This window comes from Protopterus annectens, chromosome 1.part2, assembly GCF_019279795.1.
Source record: "Protopterus annectens isolate FY-2018-M chromosome 1.part2, PAN1.0, whole genome shotgun sequence".
NCBI classification, from domain to species: Eukaryota; Metazoa; Chordata; order Ceratodontiformes; family Protopteridae; genus Protopterus; species Protopterus annectens.
In genome coordinates, this window is record NC_056727.1 from 308,169,595 (window position 1) to 308,190,693 (window position 21,099).

The 21,099-nt window shown below is 39.6% G+C and overlaps 1 protein-coding gene across 1 annotated transcript in view; it reads right to left on the reverse strand.

The window, feature by feature from the left end:
• MACROD2 (mono-ADP ribosylhydrolase 2) overlaps positions 1-21,099 on the reverse strand; it is a 566,743-nt gene that overhangs the window by 105,294 nt on the left and 440,350 nt on the right. The window contains exon 3 of the mRNA XM_044060148.1: positions 446-553. Coding sequence (XP_043916083.1) covers positions 446-553 — 108 coding nt within the window. The remainder of the gene's footprint in view (positions 1-445; positions 554-21,099) is intronic.

A 21,099-nucleotide genomic window follows, 5' to 3' on the forward strand; every position in this document is an offset into this window, starting at 1 on the left:
CCAAAAAGCATTATTTTTACTTCTTTAAAAAGGCTGCACATAATTTAGCTTCAAATGATTTTTTTATTACCCACAAAACATATTCTAATCTAAAGATAATGCGGAGATACAGCAATGGGAAAACAGGATGTGCCAACCGTGCCAAGTTACCTATTGTTTCATACCCAACCTCATGCTGTGTCTTAAATTACAGTACATAAAAGAAAACGTATAATTATTTCACACATCATTAAGATGATTAGTCACAGATACAAACTTTCATAAAATGAGTTGAGTGCCACTTGTAAAAAACTGTATTACTTAATGTCATTTGACTGTTACTGTTCTTCTGCAGAATCATAATTTTTTTTTTTACAGAAAAAAAATATGACATTAAACAAAGTTTTCTTTAACATCTATCTCCATTACGTGTAATCAGATTTCAGTTGTAATATGTAAAACCTACCTGCATTAACTATTGCATCGATCTCTAATGCTGTTATATCACCTCTGTAGAGAGCGACCTTGCTGCTTAAACTATCATTTACGTTTGATGGATCCTGCACATCACCATCTAAAGAAAAATGGGAAAAAAAATCTGGTTAAAAACAGAAAACTCACTAAGATGCAATTCAGTTTAGCAAACCAAAGGCTACAATGCTATTTTCAAACAAGTTTCAGAGAATATATTGTACTGCAAAATCAAATCAGCCACTAGATGGTAGTAAAAGCTTAATACTAAGTGCAGAGAAACCTATGCAATGAGATAGAACTGCTGCAAAAAATGTTTCTGTACATTCTATTGTGACAGAAGTTAATACAATAGTAAATGCGTGTGCCTTCTCTGTGAAGACTGGAAAGAGGTCCATAAGTAATATGCTGTTCTTTTTTAGCAGACTTTTTTAATCTTATCTACATCTAGTGACAGCTAGCTTCATATTATGTAATTATGTAATTTTGTAGACTTAGAGAAAGCATATGACAGGGTGCCTAGAGAGGAGTTGTGGTATTGTGAGGAAGTCAGGAGTGTCAGAGAAGTATGTAAGAGTGGTACAGGATATGTACAAGGGTAATGTGACAACGGTGAGGTCTGCTGTGGGAGTGACGGATGCGTTTAAGGTAGAGGTGGGGTTACATCAAGGATCTGCTCTGAGCCCTTTCTTATTTGCAATGGTGATGGACAGGTTGACAGACGAGATCAGACAGGAGTCCCCGTGGACTATGATGTTTGCAGATGACATTGGGATCTGTAGTGAAAGTAGGGAACAGGTGGAGGAGACCCTGGAGAGATGGGGATATGCTCTAGAGAGAAGAGGAATGAAGGTCAGCAGGACTAAGACAGAATATATGTGTGTGAATGAGAGAGGATAGAGGCATGGTGAGGATGCAAGGAGTAGAGCTGGCGAAGGTGGATGAGTTTAAATACTTGGGTCAATAGTTCAGAGTAACGGTGAGTGTGGAAGAGAGGTGAAGAAGAGAGTACAGGCAGGATGGAGTGGGTGGAAAAGAGTGTCAGGAGTGATTTGTGACAGACGAGTACCTGTAAGAGTGAAAGGGAAGGTCTACAAGAGGGTAGTGAGACCAGCTATGTTATATGGGTTGGAGACAGTGGCACTGACAAAAAGGCAGGAGTTTGAGCTGGATGTGGCAGAGTTAAAGATGTTAAGATTTGCACTGGGTGTGACAAGGGTGGACAGGATTAGGAATAAGTATATTAGAGGGTCAGCCCAGGTTGGAAGGTTTGGAGACAAAGCCAGAGAGGCAAGATTATATTGGTTTGGACATGTGCTGAGGAGGGATGCTGAGTATATCGAGAAAAAGATGCTAAGGATGAAGCTACCAGGTAACAGGAAAAGAGGAAGGCCTAAGATGAGGTTTATGGATGTGGTGAGAGAGGACATGCAGGTGGTTGGTGTGACAGAGCAAGATGCAGACAACAGGAATAAATGGAAACAGGTGATCCGCTGTGGCAACTCCTAACGGGAACAGCTGAAAGAAGATGATGATGTAATTTAAAGAGACATTACTTTTCTTTGAAAAGGCTAGCTGAAACATTGCAACCTAATATTTAAAGGTTGTTACAATACATGGAAATTACTGTTAAAGAGAATTACAACTGGATATCCAGTTATAAACTGCTATGTGTTCAAGTAGTGGATGGTGAGAAATTTGCTGCAAGTCAAATCCTGACATCCATGTTGAGAACACATAACTCAGTTATGATCAGAGACTATCAGCTTTAGCTGCTCCTTGCATTACCACTTACAGGAAAAGCTAAAATGGGCAAAAGTACAAACTGTTTCATGGATCAGGGCAGAAGTAAATTATCCCTCTGAGGAACAAACAGATTTAAAAGTTGTTAAGCAAAAAAAAGTGGCAGCAAGAAGTGTCGTAACAGAGTGGCTGAGTGAAGTGTCTAAAAGCTATTAAAGCTGTTCTGCAGCCTCTCCACTGAACTGTCAGAGTTGACAATGACCATTTTTTGCACTGTAGTGCCAGACTAGATCTCAGAAAAACTTACAGGCACTTAAGTTTCTAACATCAGAAAAGCTTAACATGCCTTATTTCAAGGGAATGCACTGCATACATATTATTTATAATTAAAGCAAAACAGTGAAAAAATAGTTATCAAATACCCTAGATTTTTTTAGAATATCCCTGGTTTTGCCTTCATATTTTTGCCCGTTCCTCTCAAGACTTCTGCTCTGGTAAAGGACTGCAGTTACTCGATAATGCCAAAAGTTAAGAATGTCACACTTTCTATTCTTCAGATGATAAATACTGATGCAAGATGTGCAGTTCTGTTAATTAAGTCAATTAGTGTAACATTGAAAACTGCACCCCCCCTTTATTTTTAGCTTTGCTCCTAATTCATAAGCAAAGAAATTGACAGCCACGGGAAAACTATTAAAAAGTCAAATATGACAAAAAAGTGGCAATAGCTTAACAATTAAGACCTAAAATCACTGCTTTCTAGAGACTAATTCCACCATAATGACCTTTTGCTTGGAACACAAAGGCAGAAAAATATGCTGCATTCCCTTTTCTTTCTTCCATGCTATTTGCCTATAACTAACACAAATCTCTTCGTATTAAAATTAAAATAAGGGTGTCTGCTCTAACAGAAGAGCTGACTCTTTCATTTCCTTGTATAGACCCATAACTTTAACATTATAGTTGTATAATGACTAGAAAACTGTAGCAAAACTGATTTTATTTATAATATAAAAACATTTGTTTCCATCTCCTTCTGAATGAAAAGGACACCTAGCTGATCCTCTGTTGCCAATGACCTGCTCATATCTTTGTAGCAATTAGTTTCATCACATTATACTCTCTGAAGTAAAGTTTTTTTTCACATTTCATAGCATATGCATTTCTTCTACATTTAGTGGCATTCCCTCCAGAACTAAAATGCATTTCATACCTCTTTCCATTGTCAAGCAAATGTTACCTGCTGCTTCTTGTGTAGTACTACACCTCAAAGTATTTAACTAACTTGTCCGATAACTGTGGACAAGCCTTCTGAGGCAGCTCTCTTATTTTCTTCTCACTGGCTTCAGAACTTCTCTGAAATCTAGGTTTCTTTTGCCAAATGCATTATTACATTCTGTTACTTGCTCAATTCTATGCAAAAATCTGAATTATAACAACAATAATTATTACTTTTATTATTACTATTTGTTATCTATGCAGGCTCACTGGACACACAGGCCCTTTTCAGTGTTTACCCAGGACAATGCCTGGATAAGTGACTTGTTGAAGGTCACACAGCAGACAAACAAGGGCTGAGGGAATCAAACCATGTACCACAGGAACTACAGCTTGCAGCCTTAACCTGTGTATCATCTGGCAAACTTAGAACAACAGTCTAGGCTATCGGGTCTATATTAGGTGATCGAAACTTTAGGTAACCGAATACCTTAAGGTCGACACCTAAACAGTAAAAGCTGTAAATATCAAATGGGCACTTCCGTGAATTCTTTCGTAGGGAAATAATTTGCTTGCCCATTATCGGGAATCTGCCCTTTTCTCCACTGTAGAGCGATCTCGGAGTTGGTATATTTAGTTAGGGGGATGTGGGGGGGGGGGTCGAAGCCCTCCCACTCGATTAGGGTTTGAATTTTTTTTTTTTCTTCGGCCAAGTGAATTTTTTCCCTACAAAAGAATTTGCAGAAGTGGCCATTCGCTATTTACAGCTTTCACTGTTTTGGTGTTGAGCTTTAGGTATTCAATTACCTAAAGCTTTGACTATGTAATGCAGACCCTCAAAGCCACATACCTGTTCTCTACAGTCCAGTGCTCTACCATTGCACCGTACTACCACTTTAAAATCCAACTTAATACAAAAGTTTGCTTCTTGCATTCCATGTGCAGTGTAACACATATGAAGCTGCCATTTTGCATCAGTTGCTGAGATTTCTCCAATAATCTCCATTAGTTTAAATAAAACTTGTATCCATAATAGATAAACTTCACTTGTTTCCACCTATAGTGTATTCAAAATGGCTAAAATTATTACAAATGAAAGAAATAGTTCCCCTCCTAGCAAAAAACGGCAAAGCATAAATGTGCAAGCTAACAATGCCAGTTTGGGAGAGGGATGCAGCCAGTAAAACTGAGGAAAGAATCAAACCATCTTTCTGGCAATTTCCCTTTCTGTATGTATGAGCAGCAGCCAATCTACTGAGACAGTAACCAAAGGTCAGGGCAGGACCCTTGACTATACAGCACAGAGAAAGCAAACTACTACTTCAATGTGCCACCACTTATCACAGAGCCCCCCCCTCTGATGGGGAGGGCTATTCAATACTTCGAGACAACATAACTACAGGACCCAAGACAAAGTATATGAAGTCTGAACAACAATTCCTGAAAACTGAACAGACTTCCACAATACCCATGAAGCAGAAAAATGAAGGGTAAGATCACATACTGTCGAATGAAATGCTGTCATGTTTGGAACAATGGGGTATTCAGTTCAAATTATGTAGGCAAAAAAAATCACTGTAAGAAGATGATAAAAGCTGGGATACCCATGGTTACACAGAAAGAATTACTACTGGTAGTAAAGGAGTTATTCCTTTGTCCAAACAACTAGTGAGAGCCTATTCAGACAGTAATGCATGAAATTCTGGAGATGCCACTGCTACAGGGACAAGCAGCAGTGAAAATGTTCACAGGACAGTAAATCAAGATAATGCAATTTCTGCACCAGAAGTATAACGAAGAAACAAATACTGATAAAGAAAAAAAAATTCAAATATCTTTGAAGAAAGAAATGAAGTTCAGAAAGACTCAGCCATCCACTCTCTCGCATAAACTAATGAAGCTTTAAAATCCTTCAAGGCATATTCATTAATGTGGGGAACAAACATGTACTCAAGAAGGAGACTCTGAATTAAGGGCAAGTACTTCAAATGGATACCAAAAAAGTATGCCTGACAAGGATCTTGTCTGGAAATGAACAGGCTCATCAGTACTACACACATATATAACTCAGTAACCAGGAAAGTAAAATTAAGCTCTTTCAAAGACCTTAAAGGCACTTTACCCATCAACCCTAAAACATTCTGGAGAGGAGCCTTCAGAGTGCTTACACAAATGCACAACATTCCACTGCAGATGATGCAGACAAACATCTAGTACAAGAAGCAGATGATTTCAAAGTACTACCTGGAAACTGTCTTAATCATTGTATGACACTACTGCAAGTCAGTGCCTGGATCATCCAAACCTACTACCTTCCTGACACTTATCAAAATCCTATCAGCATAAACACAAGTCAAACGCTGCTTCGCAAAGGTAACAAGAAGAACCAATGTCAGACAGACGGCATCTCTCCACTATTACTACACCTAACTGGTAAGTACACTGTGTTAAGCCCTACAGGATGTTCACTGCCTGAGGATGAACAGAGACGAGCTGTGATTTTTCTCATTGCACAACTTGAGGATCGAGCCATAAAACAGGTATCTTCAGGCATTGTTCAGGATGAGGGTAAACTCAGTGCCATTGGGCACCTTGAAATAAAAAGGTGTGTGCAGCAGAGAAGGCTCTTCTGTAAAATACATATACAAAGGAAGCCAACACTGTGCAATGTAAACTGAGCACATTCCCCATGCATTACAGGCAGCTCATTTAAGACTTTGTGCACAACTGACATTCTGACTTGTTTTTTTTTACAAATCTTCAAATGTATGCATAAAGAGAAAGTAGCTCACAGGTAAATAAACTGTTTTCTGTATTACCAAATAAGACCCATCATACCTTGGTACACAAAAAATTGTAAACAATTACTAATGACATGTCAGTGGACTGCTATCTATCAATGTTAGGGATGAGATAAAAATCTTAGAAAATAAGAGATATCTGTGTCATTGTTAGAGCCAGTCTGTCAATCCTAGGGAGACTGTAATTTTTACATTACTTACAAACCACATAAAAGTGTAGTACAAGTGCTGTACAAGATGTTAGAGGACTGAAGTCCCAAATTATTAAAAGCAGACAAGACCAACTGTGATGCTACAGTAAGACACATATACATGGAAGGCTAACCACAATGCAAGACAATGCATAGCTGTTAAGTTGTAGCTACACAAGCAAAAAAAAAAAAAAATATATATATATATATATATATATATATACACACACACACACACACACACACACACACACACACACACACACACTGGATATAAAAGTTTACACACCCCTGTTAAAATGCCAGGTGTGATATAAACAAATGAGACCACAATAAATCATTTCAAAACTTCCCACCTTTAATGTGACCTATAACCTGTAAAATTCAATTGAAAAACAAACAAATCTGTTAAGGGAAAAAATAGAAAAAAATGAAAAACATACAATAAGCTGGTTGCATAAGTGTGCATACCCTTAAACTAATACTTTGTTGAAGCACCTTTTGATTTAATTACAACATTCAGTCTTCTTGGGTAGAAGTCTATCAGCATGGCACATCTTGACTTGGCAATATTTGCCCACTCTTCCTTGCAAAAGCTCTCCAAATCTGTCAGATTGCGAGGGCATCTCTTGTCTACAGCCATCTTCAGGTCACCCCACAGATTTTCTACTGGATTTAGGTTTGGGCTCTGGCTGGGCCATTCCAAAACTTTAATTTACTTCTGGTGAAGCCATTCTTTTGTTGATTTGGATGTATACTTGGGATCATTGTCATGTTGAAAGGTGAAATTCCTATTCATCTTCAGCTTTCTAGCAGATGCCTGAAGATTTTGGGTCACAAGTGACTGATATTTGGAATTGTTCATAATTCCCTCCACCTTGACTAAAGCCCCAGTTCCAGCTGAAGAAAAGCAACCCCAAAGCATGATACTGCCACCACCATGCTTCACCGTGGGGGTGGTGTTCTTTTGATGATAGGAAGTGTTGTTTTTGCGCCAAACGTACCTTTTGGAATTGTGGCCACGAAGTTCGACCTTGGTCTCATCAGACCATAACACATTTTCCCACATGATTTTGGGAGACAATGTATTGTTTTGCAAATTTTAGCCAAGCCTGGATGTTTTTCTGTATAAGAAAAGGCTTCCATCTTGCAACCCTACGCCATAGTCCAGACATATGGAGAATACGGGAGATTTTTGTCACATTTAGTACACAACCAGTACTTGCCAGAAATTCCCGCAGCTCCTTCAGTGTTGCTGTAGGTCTCTTGGCAGCCTCCTTGACCAGTTTTCGTCTTGTCATTTCATCAATTTTGAAGGGACGTCCAGTTCTTTGCAGCGTCACTGTTGTCCCACATTTTCTTCACTTTTTGATGACTGTCTTCACTGTGTTCCATGGTATATCCACTGCTGTGGACATTTTTTGTACCCTTCTCCTGATGGATACCTTTCAACAATGAAATCCTTTTGATGCTTTGTAAGCTCACTGTGAACCATGGCTTTTGCTGTAGCAGGCAACTGAGTAAATGTCAGGCAAATCCTACTACGACAGCTGAACTTTATTTGGGGTTAATCAGAGTCTCTTTAATTGATGGCAGGTGTGCATCCAAGAAGACGGAGTGCTTTAACAAAGTATTAGTTTAAGGGTGTCCACACTTATGCAACTAGCTTATTGTACATTTTTTATTTTTTATATTTTCCCCCCAAACAGAATTATTTGCTTTTCAATTGAATTGTACAGGTTATAGGTCACATTAAAGGTAAGAAAATTTTTGAAATGATTTATTGTGGTCTCATTTTTTATATCACAAAAACCTGGCATTTTAGCAGGGGTGTGCACACTTTTTATATCCACTGTTGATATATATATATATATATATACATATATACACACACACACACACACACACACACACACACACACACAAAGTCATTTATACCTTAACAAAGACTTTGTGCTTAGACTCTCAGCCAAAGATTCTGGGCTTACTTAATCAAATGTCTACTCAGCCACCATTGACATTTGCACTCCACTTATGCTCTCTATAAATCAAACCATTTCAATACTGTTGTCCTGTAGTGCTTAAGTGACTCTCAACTACGTCTTGTTTCGTTGTTCCAAAATGTGCCAATAGATAATTACCTAGCTTTCAAGTATTTTTTCCAGACCTTTGTGTTTAAGTTGCACTAGTTAATCTTAGAGACCTAGTGAATTTTTAGCGACTGTAGTGATATAGTGGTTACGCTCTGTGGAACTACTTGCTATTTTCCTTTCTCTCTGTAGCAAATGAAACTTTTTTTTATCTTTATTCTCTCCACAACTGGTAAATTCTAAAACTTAGTGTTGTTAGAATAAATACTGTTGATGGAAATTGCTAGTGTTTATAGCGTTAGTCAGTCTTGCAATCAGTTTAATATTTATTTAAGTTTGATGACTGAGGAAGTCCACTGGGCCAGAGCCCCTTTTCAGTGGAGGTCCGGGGAGAAAAGCTCCACAATAATGTAGGTTACATCACAGATTTTTTTTTTTAACAAAGATATAATTCAAACATATTCAGATTTTGCAAAGACAGTAATTCAATACAGAAAATTAAAACTTTTCAGATTAGATGCACAATATTTAGAGACAAATTATGACAGAATTTTAGCATTTTTAGATTACATACATTACATTTTGCAGTTTGAAAACATACGTTATAAAGTGGGACATGACTAGCACAGAGAGTAAACATTACATAATATTGATATATTATGATATGAACTTCCTTGCAGGGCTGATTCCTATCGATCATGGTGATGTGGAGCTAATGCTGTGTTAAACTGCTTTTTTTCTCCCCAGTTACATGCAACTCACCGCTGAAAACTTTTTTGCTTACTTAACTGTTTGTTAATACATATCTTAGTGCTGCGATACTCATGCTGTTAACTCAAATGTAATTGGTTAGCTGACTGTTACCTCTTTTTTTGCTGACTTCTCTCTCACCCATAAACGATGCAAAATCTTTTTACAAACCATCTTTTTCCCCATCGTACTCATTTCCGTAGCCACACAGCCTTTGCTTACCCTCTCAGTGCCACCCTAAGTATTTTGTCTGCCTCGCTGAAGGAACTGATCATTTTAAGAGACTATCTGCATAAACCAGTCCTGAAAATTGTACAAACGTATGTTTTATAAAACTGTTTGTTAGCATTCTCAAATTGTTGCACTGTAATACAATTGTGTTACTGGCACGCATACCTTGCCAGGACCATCATTCTTCTCTCAACTTTTTCTTTTTTTCCACTGCCCCTCTTCCCTGATACCAACAAAGATGGTGGTTCTGTATTGATATAAACCAGTTTTTTTCCAATGGATTATTATAAACCTAGTTTTATTCTTTTGTTGCTTTGGCCATCCCAAATTACCTCATAGTGAAATTAGTTACTTCCTCCCCCTCTTCACTAGCTGCCTATTTCTCTTGGCCAGATTTACCCCCTGTAAACTGTACTTCAATACTCTTACTCTACAACAAGCATAGTGCCTATTTAGCAACTCTTGTTCAAACTGTTGATTTTTTTCATCTTTCCTCCATACCTGGCATCTCTTGCTCCTGGTTTCATCCCGCTCTGTTTGCCCCTCGCTTGGGCTCACTCCGCTCCCCTACCCTACCACCATTCCCACCCACCCCTTCTTCCATTACATTCATACTTACCTAGCCACACCCTTCCGCTCACAGGCCCATCCTTCCTCTTCTTCCTACATCACTTCCTGTCAAACTGTAACCTCTCTCTACCTCTATAGTATCCCTCAATATGTCTTCTTCTTTTCACTATTCATTAACAATAAGTTCTCTTATCTTAACCCTCTCTCGACTCACTGTAATCACTACCTTAAACCCATACTCACTATTGACATGTACACACTATGCATCCAGCTCCACCTTCTATCCTCACTCTTTCTACTCCCATATTAAACCTAGCCTATATCACATAGACTATCCTCTTCCTGCAAACAAATTTATCCTCTCCGCTACATATTATTTACATCATCCTCTAAATTCCTTCTACTCCATCCCCCATTATATTTCCATCAAGCTATCTTATATTACACACCATCTATCTCACTTTTTCTCTTCACTCATCTGTTCAGGAGCTATCCACCCTAACCCCGGGTCCCATAACACTCTCCTCCCTTCTCAAGCTTTCCTTGCCAATTGTCCCAAAACTCTTCACATTACCACCCTAAACCTCTAAAGTACCAGTAATAAATCCTGTGTACTCCAAGCCTGGCTCTCTCACAACAAAACCAACATCCTTGCTGCTATAGAAATCTTGCTAAAACCTTCTATTCAGGAGTCAGAGTTTCTCCCCCCAAACTTTAACATCATCAGAACAGACAGATTAAACAAGAAAGGTGTCTGTGTCGCAATTATATACCCAAATACCCTACATATCACTCCTTTCAAACAAACAATCTATCCAACAATTCCAAAATGCTGAAATTTTGATCTCCTTTTTTGATATTAATAGCTCAAAAAAAAGATGTATTATTGTCATTTATAAACCTTCTGGTAATAACATAGCCATCTTAGAAACTATCCTCTCTTGGATCTCCTTTACCATAAAAAATGAAACTATTATAACTAAGTGATATGAACACTGACTGGTCTTCCATTTCCTCTGCACATTCATCTCATGGCATAAATTTGTATCACTTCACACAACTTATTTCCACCCCGACCAGGTACAATAACAAAACTGAAGGCAGAATCAGACTGGATTATCATCACCAACCCCTCCAAATATACAATTTCAAGAACCTTGCCCAACTCTATTAGCGACCATCTCCCAGCCTATGCTATTCGTGCCTACTCCTCTTCTAACAAAGCCCCTAATATCAAAGCTGTCCAAAATCTCTCAAAATATAACCCTACCACCTTCTACAACATCCTAAAGAGTATTAACTGGAATAGTCTTAGAACTCTCCCATTAGATGATGTTCTTCTTCATTTTAATGATGCCTTTCTAAATATCCTGCAAAGTCTTGCTCCCCCTAGAAGCAAAACAGTCAAAATAAATCATGGCCCTTGGTTAACAAGATCCAAAGAACTTATGACTCTCAGAGATAAAACCTGAAAAATCTGGCTAAAATCTAAACACCCACTAGACCTGAATTACTACAAACAGCTCCGAAATCGAGCTAAAAAGCTCATTTCTAAAGACAAACAGCAGTACTTCTATAACCAGCAATCACATAGGAAAACTAACCCCAAAATGTTCTGGTCTTCCATAAATAATCTCCTTTATCCTGGCACCAAACCAAATCCCTGCCAACACCCTGACATGTCCCCAGAACAAATAGCCATTATCTTAACGTCTACTTTATTGATACTATAGCCAACATTACTGCCTCCTTCTCCTCTCCCCTCCCTAATACTTCTACTCCCACAACTACACTGTTCCACTCTCCCTCACAACACTCCACCACCTAAATAATACCTCACAAATCCTAGATCACACCTCTCCAAACATTAATACCCAACCTTCAACTCCCTTACAACAATCACCACATCCACAATTTAGCTTCTCTCCTATCCCCACCTCCTTCATTAAAAATTTAGCATTTAAATTAAAACCAGGTTCTAGCTCAGCAGATAAAATCCCTGCCAAATTCCTAAAAATCGCTGCTGAAGCCGTGGCCTATCCAATTAGTATTCTTATCAATAGATCAATTCTTGAATATTATGCTCCATATCTCTGGAAAAAAACAATTATCCTCCCTCTCCACAAAGGTGGCCCCTCAACAGATGTCTCAAATTTTCACCCAATTGCTATACTCTTTCCCATATCTAAAGTCCTTGAAAAATGTGTGCAAAAGCAACTCCTAGACTATCTCCTCTCAAACAAGATCCTCACCTCTACACTGCATGGCTTCCGACCTGGGCACAGCATAACCACTGCATCAATTTCATTCCTAGACATAGTCCTAGACATAGTCAACAAAGCTATGGACTCAGGACATGTGGTATCTGCCCTATTCTTAGTGCTGTCAAAAGCATTTGACACCATCTCTCATCCTATCCTCTTATCTCAACTATCAAACATAGGACTATCTCCCTTAGCAATCAACTGGTTTTAAATCTCTCTCTCTCTCCAATACACTAATCTCCACTTAGCTATCCCACATGGTTCCCTTGTCCAATATGCAGATGATTCAACTACAGTCTGCTCTGCAACAAATGAAATAATTCTTTCTCAAAATACTCTGGCAGCTTTCTCCTCAATAGAAACTTGGCTTCACACTAACCATCTTTCTCTTAACCCAAAAAAGCTAATCATGATTTTTACACCTAAGAGACATTCTAATAAACCCAATCTCGACATTTACTCACTCAATGCTACAAAAAACTGAGCTAGTGGCCCACAACAAATTGCTACGAGTAATAACAGATGAAAACTTCAAATCTGATCTACATATTGACAATAACATATCCAAGACCCATAAGTAGCTAGGACTGCTTTATAGACATAGAAAGTTCCTCTCCGTTCCTTCAGAAGTAACTTTAGCACAAACATTTCTGCTGCCTTCTCTAACCTACAGTGCCCCACTGTTCACCAATCTGCAGTCTTCCCTGCAATCTACATTAGAAACGTGCCACAACAAGATCTCTAAAGTTGCTACAAACTCCTGCCACTCACCACTATATTGCCCTAAAAAAGCTACAATGGCCAGAATTTCCTCACTACTTATTATTTCTTCAGCTTACAATTACTCACAAACTTATTTATAAACCTCAACTCTTCCATGCATAAATCCACTACTGTCCCAGTACAACTCCTCTAGACCACTATGATCTGAACAGTTTCTCCAAGTCTTTAAACCCAGATTACCAACAGGACAACTATTATACTCCTGGACCATGGCTAAAAAATGGAATTCCTTGCCCACAGCCATCTGCCTTCAACATAATTCCATCAACTTTAAAACTGCTCTTCAAAACCACTTCCTCTCCAACTGGATATGTAACTGCTTTATTTCCTCCACTGCCATTACCTAATTTCATCCACTGAATTCAGTCTAGTCCCTTTCTAGGCTCTGACTATCTATTTATTATACTTTTCAGTATTATACCCTACCTTCCACTTTTCTCCATTCACAAGCCATCTCATTTTCCAAACCCTCCTTCCTCTCCTAAGACACCCCCCTTATCCTCACTGTTCTTTCTAACTTGCATCCAAACTCTTCATTTTTATTTAGTAGTACAATTCAACTCCAACTTTTAGCCAGTTCGCACTTTTAGTCTATGTATTTCCTTGCTTCATCCAAGGCCTTGTTTATGCCGCTCAAATCAATTCTCCATTGTATTGAAAATTATGTTGTAAATACTGTACTTATACTCTTGCATTTTTATTCTTATGGATCTGTTTTATTAGTTTTTGTATAATTTTAAGCAACTTATTTTATGTAAATCTTTTAAAATGTTGACTTGTCCAGTTTATGTATAACCTGGAGCTTTTCTGCCCGGGCCTCCACTGAAAATGGGCTGCCTGGCCCAGTGGACTTTCCCGCTAATCAAATGCCAATCAATACATAATACTGTTATCAGGTATGGGTTTTTGACTATCTACTTTTTTGGAAAATTTTTACAACTTGTCCCAGGCAACTCAAAGTTGAGCATTTCTGCATAAAATCAAATTGAAAATTTGATAACTAGTGGTGAATAGTGATATTATTCTGAAGCCATTTGAGCAAAACCACACAAAGAAATAACTTTTAATTCACTACGATAAGCTATGCTGTGAAACAAAGACAAATTATAGCCAAACTGCAGTGACATGTAAAAAGGTAAATGAGAAAGGAAATCTATCTCTGCGTTTAACTCTTTTAAACATACAAGGGATTTTTTCAAAGAAACAAAAATATATATATATCAGTGAAGATTACAAGATTGATAACTGAGCAACAAGCCACTGTGCTGGTGACTACTGCAGATTCATTATTAACTGAACTGTTCAAGTGCAAGAAATTAGTTAAATGTTTTATTAAAATATTTATAAACTGGCACTCAGAATACTGGAATATTTGAACTTAAGTGAGCTAGCAAAAATGGTTAGTATTTTACTAATACATTTATTAAAATGATTATTGCTTTTGCTACCATATTTAAAAAGAACTAAAAATTTGGAAGCAACAGAAAACATGATGAGCTACTACAAAGTAAGCTTCAATGTGGCAAAGACATTAATAGGCAGAAAAATATCTTTATAAAGATTTTAACTATGAAATTAAAATTAAAACATTAATAGCAAAATTAAGAAATGAATGAGGAATGACAGAATTTCAAGTCTAAGAAAACGATGTATCAGAATTACAGAGAAAGAAAGGGCATTCGCTGTAAAACCACCGGCAACTTATTATAAAACTAGAAAATATTGCTACAAGGATGCAAGTTACTGCTTAGATAAAAAGGTAGACAGTAAGATTATATGCATAGATCATCTGCTTCAGAAACAACAAAAACTGAAGAGTATGGTATCATTAAAGTGAATGCTTCTTTTGATGTTAGGCCATTATTACCTGCGAAGATATGTGGGTGTTGAATTTAGCATGAGAAAAGTGTAGTTATAGTGAGTATGTGGTCATGTATATGTTTTGAGGATTGTGAATGTACAGTTCCATGCTCAGAAGGCCCCAGCCCCAGAAATGGAAATAAACAGCTGTTCAGCCTTCCTGAAGGACTTAGTTCTGTCAAGGTAGCACCCGAAAGTACAGCTGTGCACACTTACCATAAATGTAGATGCTCGAGTGTATTCACTGTTGCAGTCATTACATTTGGGTAATCTGCTGGCAGGTTGCCCTCACTCGGCCTGATTAACAAAGTCTTGGGTCCTGTGTCAGTTGCTGTCCCTTCTTCCATGACGTCAGGTCGTCAGGGGTATAAAACATGCAACCGACGCCATTACATCAGTTTATCTTGCCCCAGATGTCAGGTGCCCCCCAAATGGGGAGCAAAATATATATAAATAATTTAAAACACAAAAATATACCTCCAAACAAAAGCAAATACACCAAAAAGGCTTTTAAGGGTAGTAAAAGAAAGTAGAGGCATAGTTAGAAAAAAAACAGGGGGCTGGAGGGAGGGTAACCAGGACTGCAACAGTGAATAGACTCGAACATCTACATTTATGGTAAGTATACACAACTGTACTATGTTCTTCATGTTTCACTGTTGCAGTCATTACATTTGGGTAGATTCTCAAAGCTATGGTTGGGAGAATGGATTTATACAGCATTAGGACCAGCTATAAGGCCCTGCAAAACAGCAGTGGCAAAGCCAGCTCTGGATTTAGAGAAAATTGGTAAATGATAATGCTTGGTGAAAGTATGAAATGAACTCCAGGTAGCAGCTTCTAGAATATCCCTGGTAGGAACACCTCTGAGAAAGGCTGTAGAAGTAGATTCAGCCCTTGTGGAATGGGATCAGATCCCCTGAGGGATAGGTTTTCCATGGTGCTTATAGCAGAAATTAATACAACGGCTTATCCATTTGGAAATGGTTTGCTTTAAAATAGCCTTTCCCTCTGCCCCTGCAGCAAATGCTACCAGCAGTTGTTCAGATTTTCTTCGAGATTTAGTCCTGTCCAAGTAAAATCTAAGTTGTCTGTGTACATCCAATGAATGCAGAATCCGCTCCCCCTTGTTCTGTGGATTGGGAAAGAAAGGCAAACGAATGAACTGATTGAGCCACACTGGATGCCACACTGGATACCACCTTTTGCATGAAGGATGGGTTGGTCCTGAGTGACACCCTGTCCGCATGAAAGATGATGAAAGGCTCCACTGCCATAAGGGCCTGTAATTCAGAAATCCTTCTAGCCAAAGTGATTGCTAAAAGGAAGGCTGTTTTCCAGGAAAGAAATTTTAAGTCTGCAGTGGCAGCTGGCTCGAAAGGAGGGAGAGTGAGTTTCTCCAATATAAAGTTAAGGTCCCAGGCAGGGGTTGGAGATCTCCTGGGTGGCCTCAAGTTTTTGGCCCCTCTGAGATACTGCTTTAGCAGAGGATGAGAGAAGAGGGGGGGGGGGTTCTGTGTTGTAATGAGCTGAAATGGCTGAGGCATGGATTTTTATGGAAGAAAAAGACAGGCCTTGTGAAGCATCTCAGTTACGTATTGCAAAATCTGAGGTAAATTGGGCACTGCTGTGCTTAACCACTGAGATTGATTCCAGGCACAAAATCTTTTCCATTTGTCAGCATAAGATTTTCTAGTACTAGGTCTTCTCGCCTCCAAAATGACATCTATCACAGGTTTGCTGAGGGATGTTAAGGGGGAATTGAAGTGATCAGCCAAGCTGCAAGATTCAATGTTTGGAGCTGAGGGTGCAGAATTTGGTTGTTCTGCTGAGACAGTAAGGAAGGTGTCTGAGGCAGGTGCCATGGAGAAATTTGTGACAGACTGCGTAGGAGTGGGTAACAGTGTTGGCGAGGCCAGTCTGGAGCAATCAAAATCACTTTTGGTTTGTCCTGTTTGACTTTTAGTAGAATTTTGGAGAGTAGAGGCAGAGGGGGAAAGGCACAGAGTGATAGTTTTTCCCAGCTGAAGGACAGAGCATCCACTTTCCAGGCTTTTTTGTGAGGAGTTCTTGTGCAAAATTTGTCCAACTGGTAGTTCTGGGGTGAGGCAAAAAAATCTATATCTGGGCTCCCCCATTTGCATGTCAGCATGTTGAAAATCCGTGGTTCCAGTTTCTATTCGTGTGGGTCCATGAGATTTCTGCTTAGTTCGTCTGCCAAAATATTCAGCTTTCCTAGCAGGAATTGAGCTTGTAGTTGTACTTGATAGCTCAAGGCAGTGTTCCACAATGCCATGGCTAGTCTGCAGAGGGGGTAGGAATGTGTACCGCCCTGCTTGTTTATGTACCACATAACTGTGGTGTTGTCCTTCTTCACCATTAGTTGTCCTGGGTGAAGGTAGTCCTTGAAGGCTGTCAGTGCATTCTGTACAGCTAGCATTTCTTTTTGATTGACATAAAGGTGCATTTGATTTGGGCTTCATTTGCCCCGATAGCACTTCCCTGCCTGATGAGCCCCCCCATGCATAGTCTGATGCGTCTGTAGTTAGGGTTTGGGCAGCAGGGGGTGGTGTGAATGGCAGTCACTTGTTTTGGTGGCAGGCCTCTGCCCACCATAGGAACTTTAGTTGCAGGCAAGGAATGATAGGAATCATGGTTTCCAGGCTGTGACAATGGTGACTCAAAGTACCACTGAAGTTTCCTCATATGCAGTCTTGCATATGGAATTAGAAGAATGCAGGAGGCCATGAACCCCAAGGCTTGCAGTACTTGTCTTGCAGATAGGGTTTTTGTGGCCACCTGTTTGAAGTAAGTCACCAAATGAAGTTGCTTTTCTGGCATAAGGAAAGCCATCTGGGCAGTTGTATTCAAGCTTGAACCTAGGAATGTAATTTTTTGAGAGGGTACCAGTTGTGATTTCTTTTCGTTTATGGTGTACTCTAGACAAGTTTGAACCCTTTTTACAAACACCAGATGTTTTAGAAGAATGGCCTTGTTTTCTGCCTGAATTAGACAATCGTCCAGGTATGGATATATCTGAATATTTCTTTGCCTGCAAAATGCAATTACTGGAGCCAGGCACTTTGTAAAGACCCTGGATGCAGTAGATAAGCCAAAGGGCAGTGCAGAGAACTGATAATGCAAGTAGCCTGCTTTGAAGCGGAGGTATCTTCTGCAAAATTCCCTGATTGGGATATGCAGGTAAGCCTCTTTTAAATCTGGAGTTGCCAACCAGGCATCTTTGCCTAGCATAGTAAGTAACTGGTGAAGAGTCAGCATCTTGAATTTTGGAATGTCCAGAAATGTGTTCAGAGTAGACAAGTCCAGAATTGGACGCCATGATTTGTCTTTTCTGGGTACCAGGAAAAGTCTGGAAAAGAAACCTTGTCCATTTTCCTCTTCAGGTACTAGTTGAATTGCCCCCAAGTTTAGGAGGGAAAGTACTTGTTTCTGAGCCTCTGCCCACTGATTTCGGGGCAGGTCTGGCCATCCGTTTGGAGTTGGCAAAGTGTGGAAATGAAATCTGTATCCCTGGGACACTATATTTAAAACCCATTTCTCCTGGGATATAAGTTGCCAGTTTTTTGCATGAAGAGCCAGTTTTCCACCCAAAGGGGCAGCCAAGAGGTAAGTGCTTGGTAATTTTAAAGGGAAGACATTGAGACTGTTTACCATAGGGAGGTGTCTTGTTATTTCCAGATTTGGAAGTGGAGGCACCCCATTGCTTAGTTCTGAAAGTCCCTTGGGACAGAAACCTGGTGCTTTTGCAATGTCTGGGTTTGACTTGAGTGGCTCTGGAAGGAACTGGAAAGGACCAGTTCTTAGTAGGCCAGTGCCTACTAAATCTTGGAGGTTGTACTTGTAAGAAATCTTTCACAGTTTGCATAGATTTAGCTTTATCTTCCATCTTTTTTAGAACTTCTTCAGCCTTATTGCCAAACAGACGGTCCTGCTGCAAAGGAGCATCCAACAATTTTGCTTTAACATGATCAGGCAGAGATTGCTCCTTAAGCCAAGCATGCCTTCTAAGCACAGACCCAGTAACAGCAGCTCTGCAAGAGGCCTCCAAAGAATCAAAACCACATTGCAAAGTATGTTTTCCAATTTGTTCAGCTGAATGCAATAAATCCTGTAAATCCTTATTTTCCACACAGTCAGAAATCATTTTCTGTTTAAGCAATCACATGATATGCTGTTGATATTTTAGAATATGGAATTGACAGTTTAAAGCCCTGATTGCCAAGGTTGCAGAAGTATAAACCATTTTACCCCATCTATCCAGCTCCCTGGTGTCTCTATCAGAAGGGATAGGATTTTTAGCAGAGAAGCCTTAATGCCCTTGGGCCCCTGAGAAATTGTTTCAGGGTCCGCAACAGGATTTTTAAAAAGGAATTTGTGGGAGTCAGGAACCCTGTAGTATCTGTCTGGCTTACAAGGGGCCAGAGGCAGGGAATCAAAGGCCATACTGGATTCTGAAAACACATCAACAATGTCTAATACAGGAGGTATAGCCAAAGGCCTATGCTGAGGAAGAAGGAAATCCCTAAGCCTCTTTTTGGATTCAGAAAAATCCTGACTTTCCCAGTGGAAATGCTCCCTTAAGGTATGTAAAGTTTCCCCAAAAGAAAAATCCTCAGGGGGAGAAGCAGAAGGAGTGGAATCCTCTGCATCAGAGTCCTCATAAATATGTATGGACAAATCCTGTTCATTACAAGAGTCAGAAGAAACAGAGTCCTGTTCAGAAGATTCATAATCAAGTTCAGCCCTAGGCCTCTTAGAACGGGGGGGGTTTGACTACCCCTGATTAGAGTAATTAAATCTTCAGCCATTTTGATCATTTGTTTTTTAGGCATAGGGGCCTGAACATGTGACCCGGGCGTCAGTTTTTTAGACATAGGTCGAGATTTTGACCTTAATATTGAAGGTGGTGTCGGTTTAATATGCAAATCTGTAGGCTTGAATACACCCTCAGAAGCCAGTGCTTGCACAGCGGCTCCGGACCTATCTAAGGTAGAGACATCCGCAGGTTCCATAGGTGAAGCATCTATCGGCATACCGGACTCCAAATGGGTCTCAGTAGAGGCCTGCGAATCAGAGGTAGTGGGTATCAGGGGTTGCGAAAGCACCTCACTGAGTACCGGCGAACTGGCAAATGGCTTAGGAGAAGCGTCGTCGACAGTTTTCGACCTCAACGGCCTGTCTTTTTCTTTCCGTTTTTTTCGCTATTCCAGTAGTCAGGTGGCTAACCGACGTCACTTCTGGATAAATAAACCGAGAACCGAAATATTTAGAAGCAAAAATGTACAGACAACGGATAGTGTGCTGATTAAATAAAGCACAAAACCAACAGCAAGGTACACCGTGGTCAGGGCCTAAGCAAGGAATACAGTACAAATGAAAATCCTTATGAGATATTTGCTTCCCACAAGTAATGCAATTATTAACTTTTACTGACATCAATAAGAAGTAAGAAAAAGTTTCCCCAATGGGGTACTTCGCTTTTAGTTGAAGACTTCGGTTCTGAAACTTGAAAAACGAAAATTTCAGGAGTCGGCCGACCGGCACTTGCAAACTGCTTCTGCTTCGAGCACCGCACGGCAAGAAAGACTGATGTAATGGCATCGGCTGCATATTTTATACCCCCTGACGACCTGACGTCATGGAAGAAGGGACAACAACCGATGCAGGACCCAAGACTTCGTTAATCAGGCAGACTGAGGGCAACCTGCCAGTAGATTACCCAAATGTAATAACTGCAACAGTGAAACACGAAGAACATCTGCCTGTGCATATCCAAAGTATGCAGAATAGTCTCCCTTGTTTTCAAGTTCCAGAAAGAAAACTAAAAGACTGATGGCTTGATTCAGAGTAAATTCAGGAACAATTTTGGAATAAAACATGGATTAGTGCATAAAACAACCTTGCCCTTGTAGAAATTCAGGTAAGGTTGTCCCACCATGACAGTTTGCAGCTCAGAGACTCTCCCTCCAGATGACAGAGCAATAAGCAAACCATTTTTCAAATGATAAACTTTAAATCAGGCTGAAAGGCAGGTTCATAAGGAGGTGAGGTCATATTTTCAAAACAAACTTGAGATCTCAGGGAGGAAGAACTTGCTTTCTGGGGGTGTCAAGTATAACAATCCCTT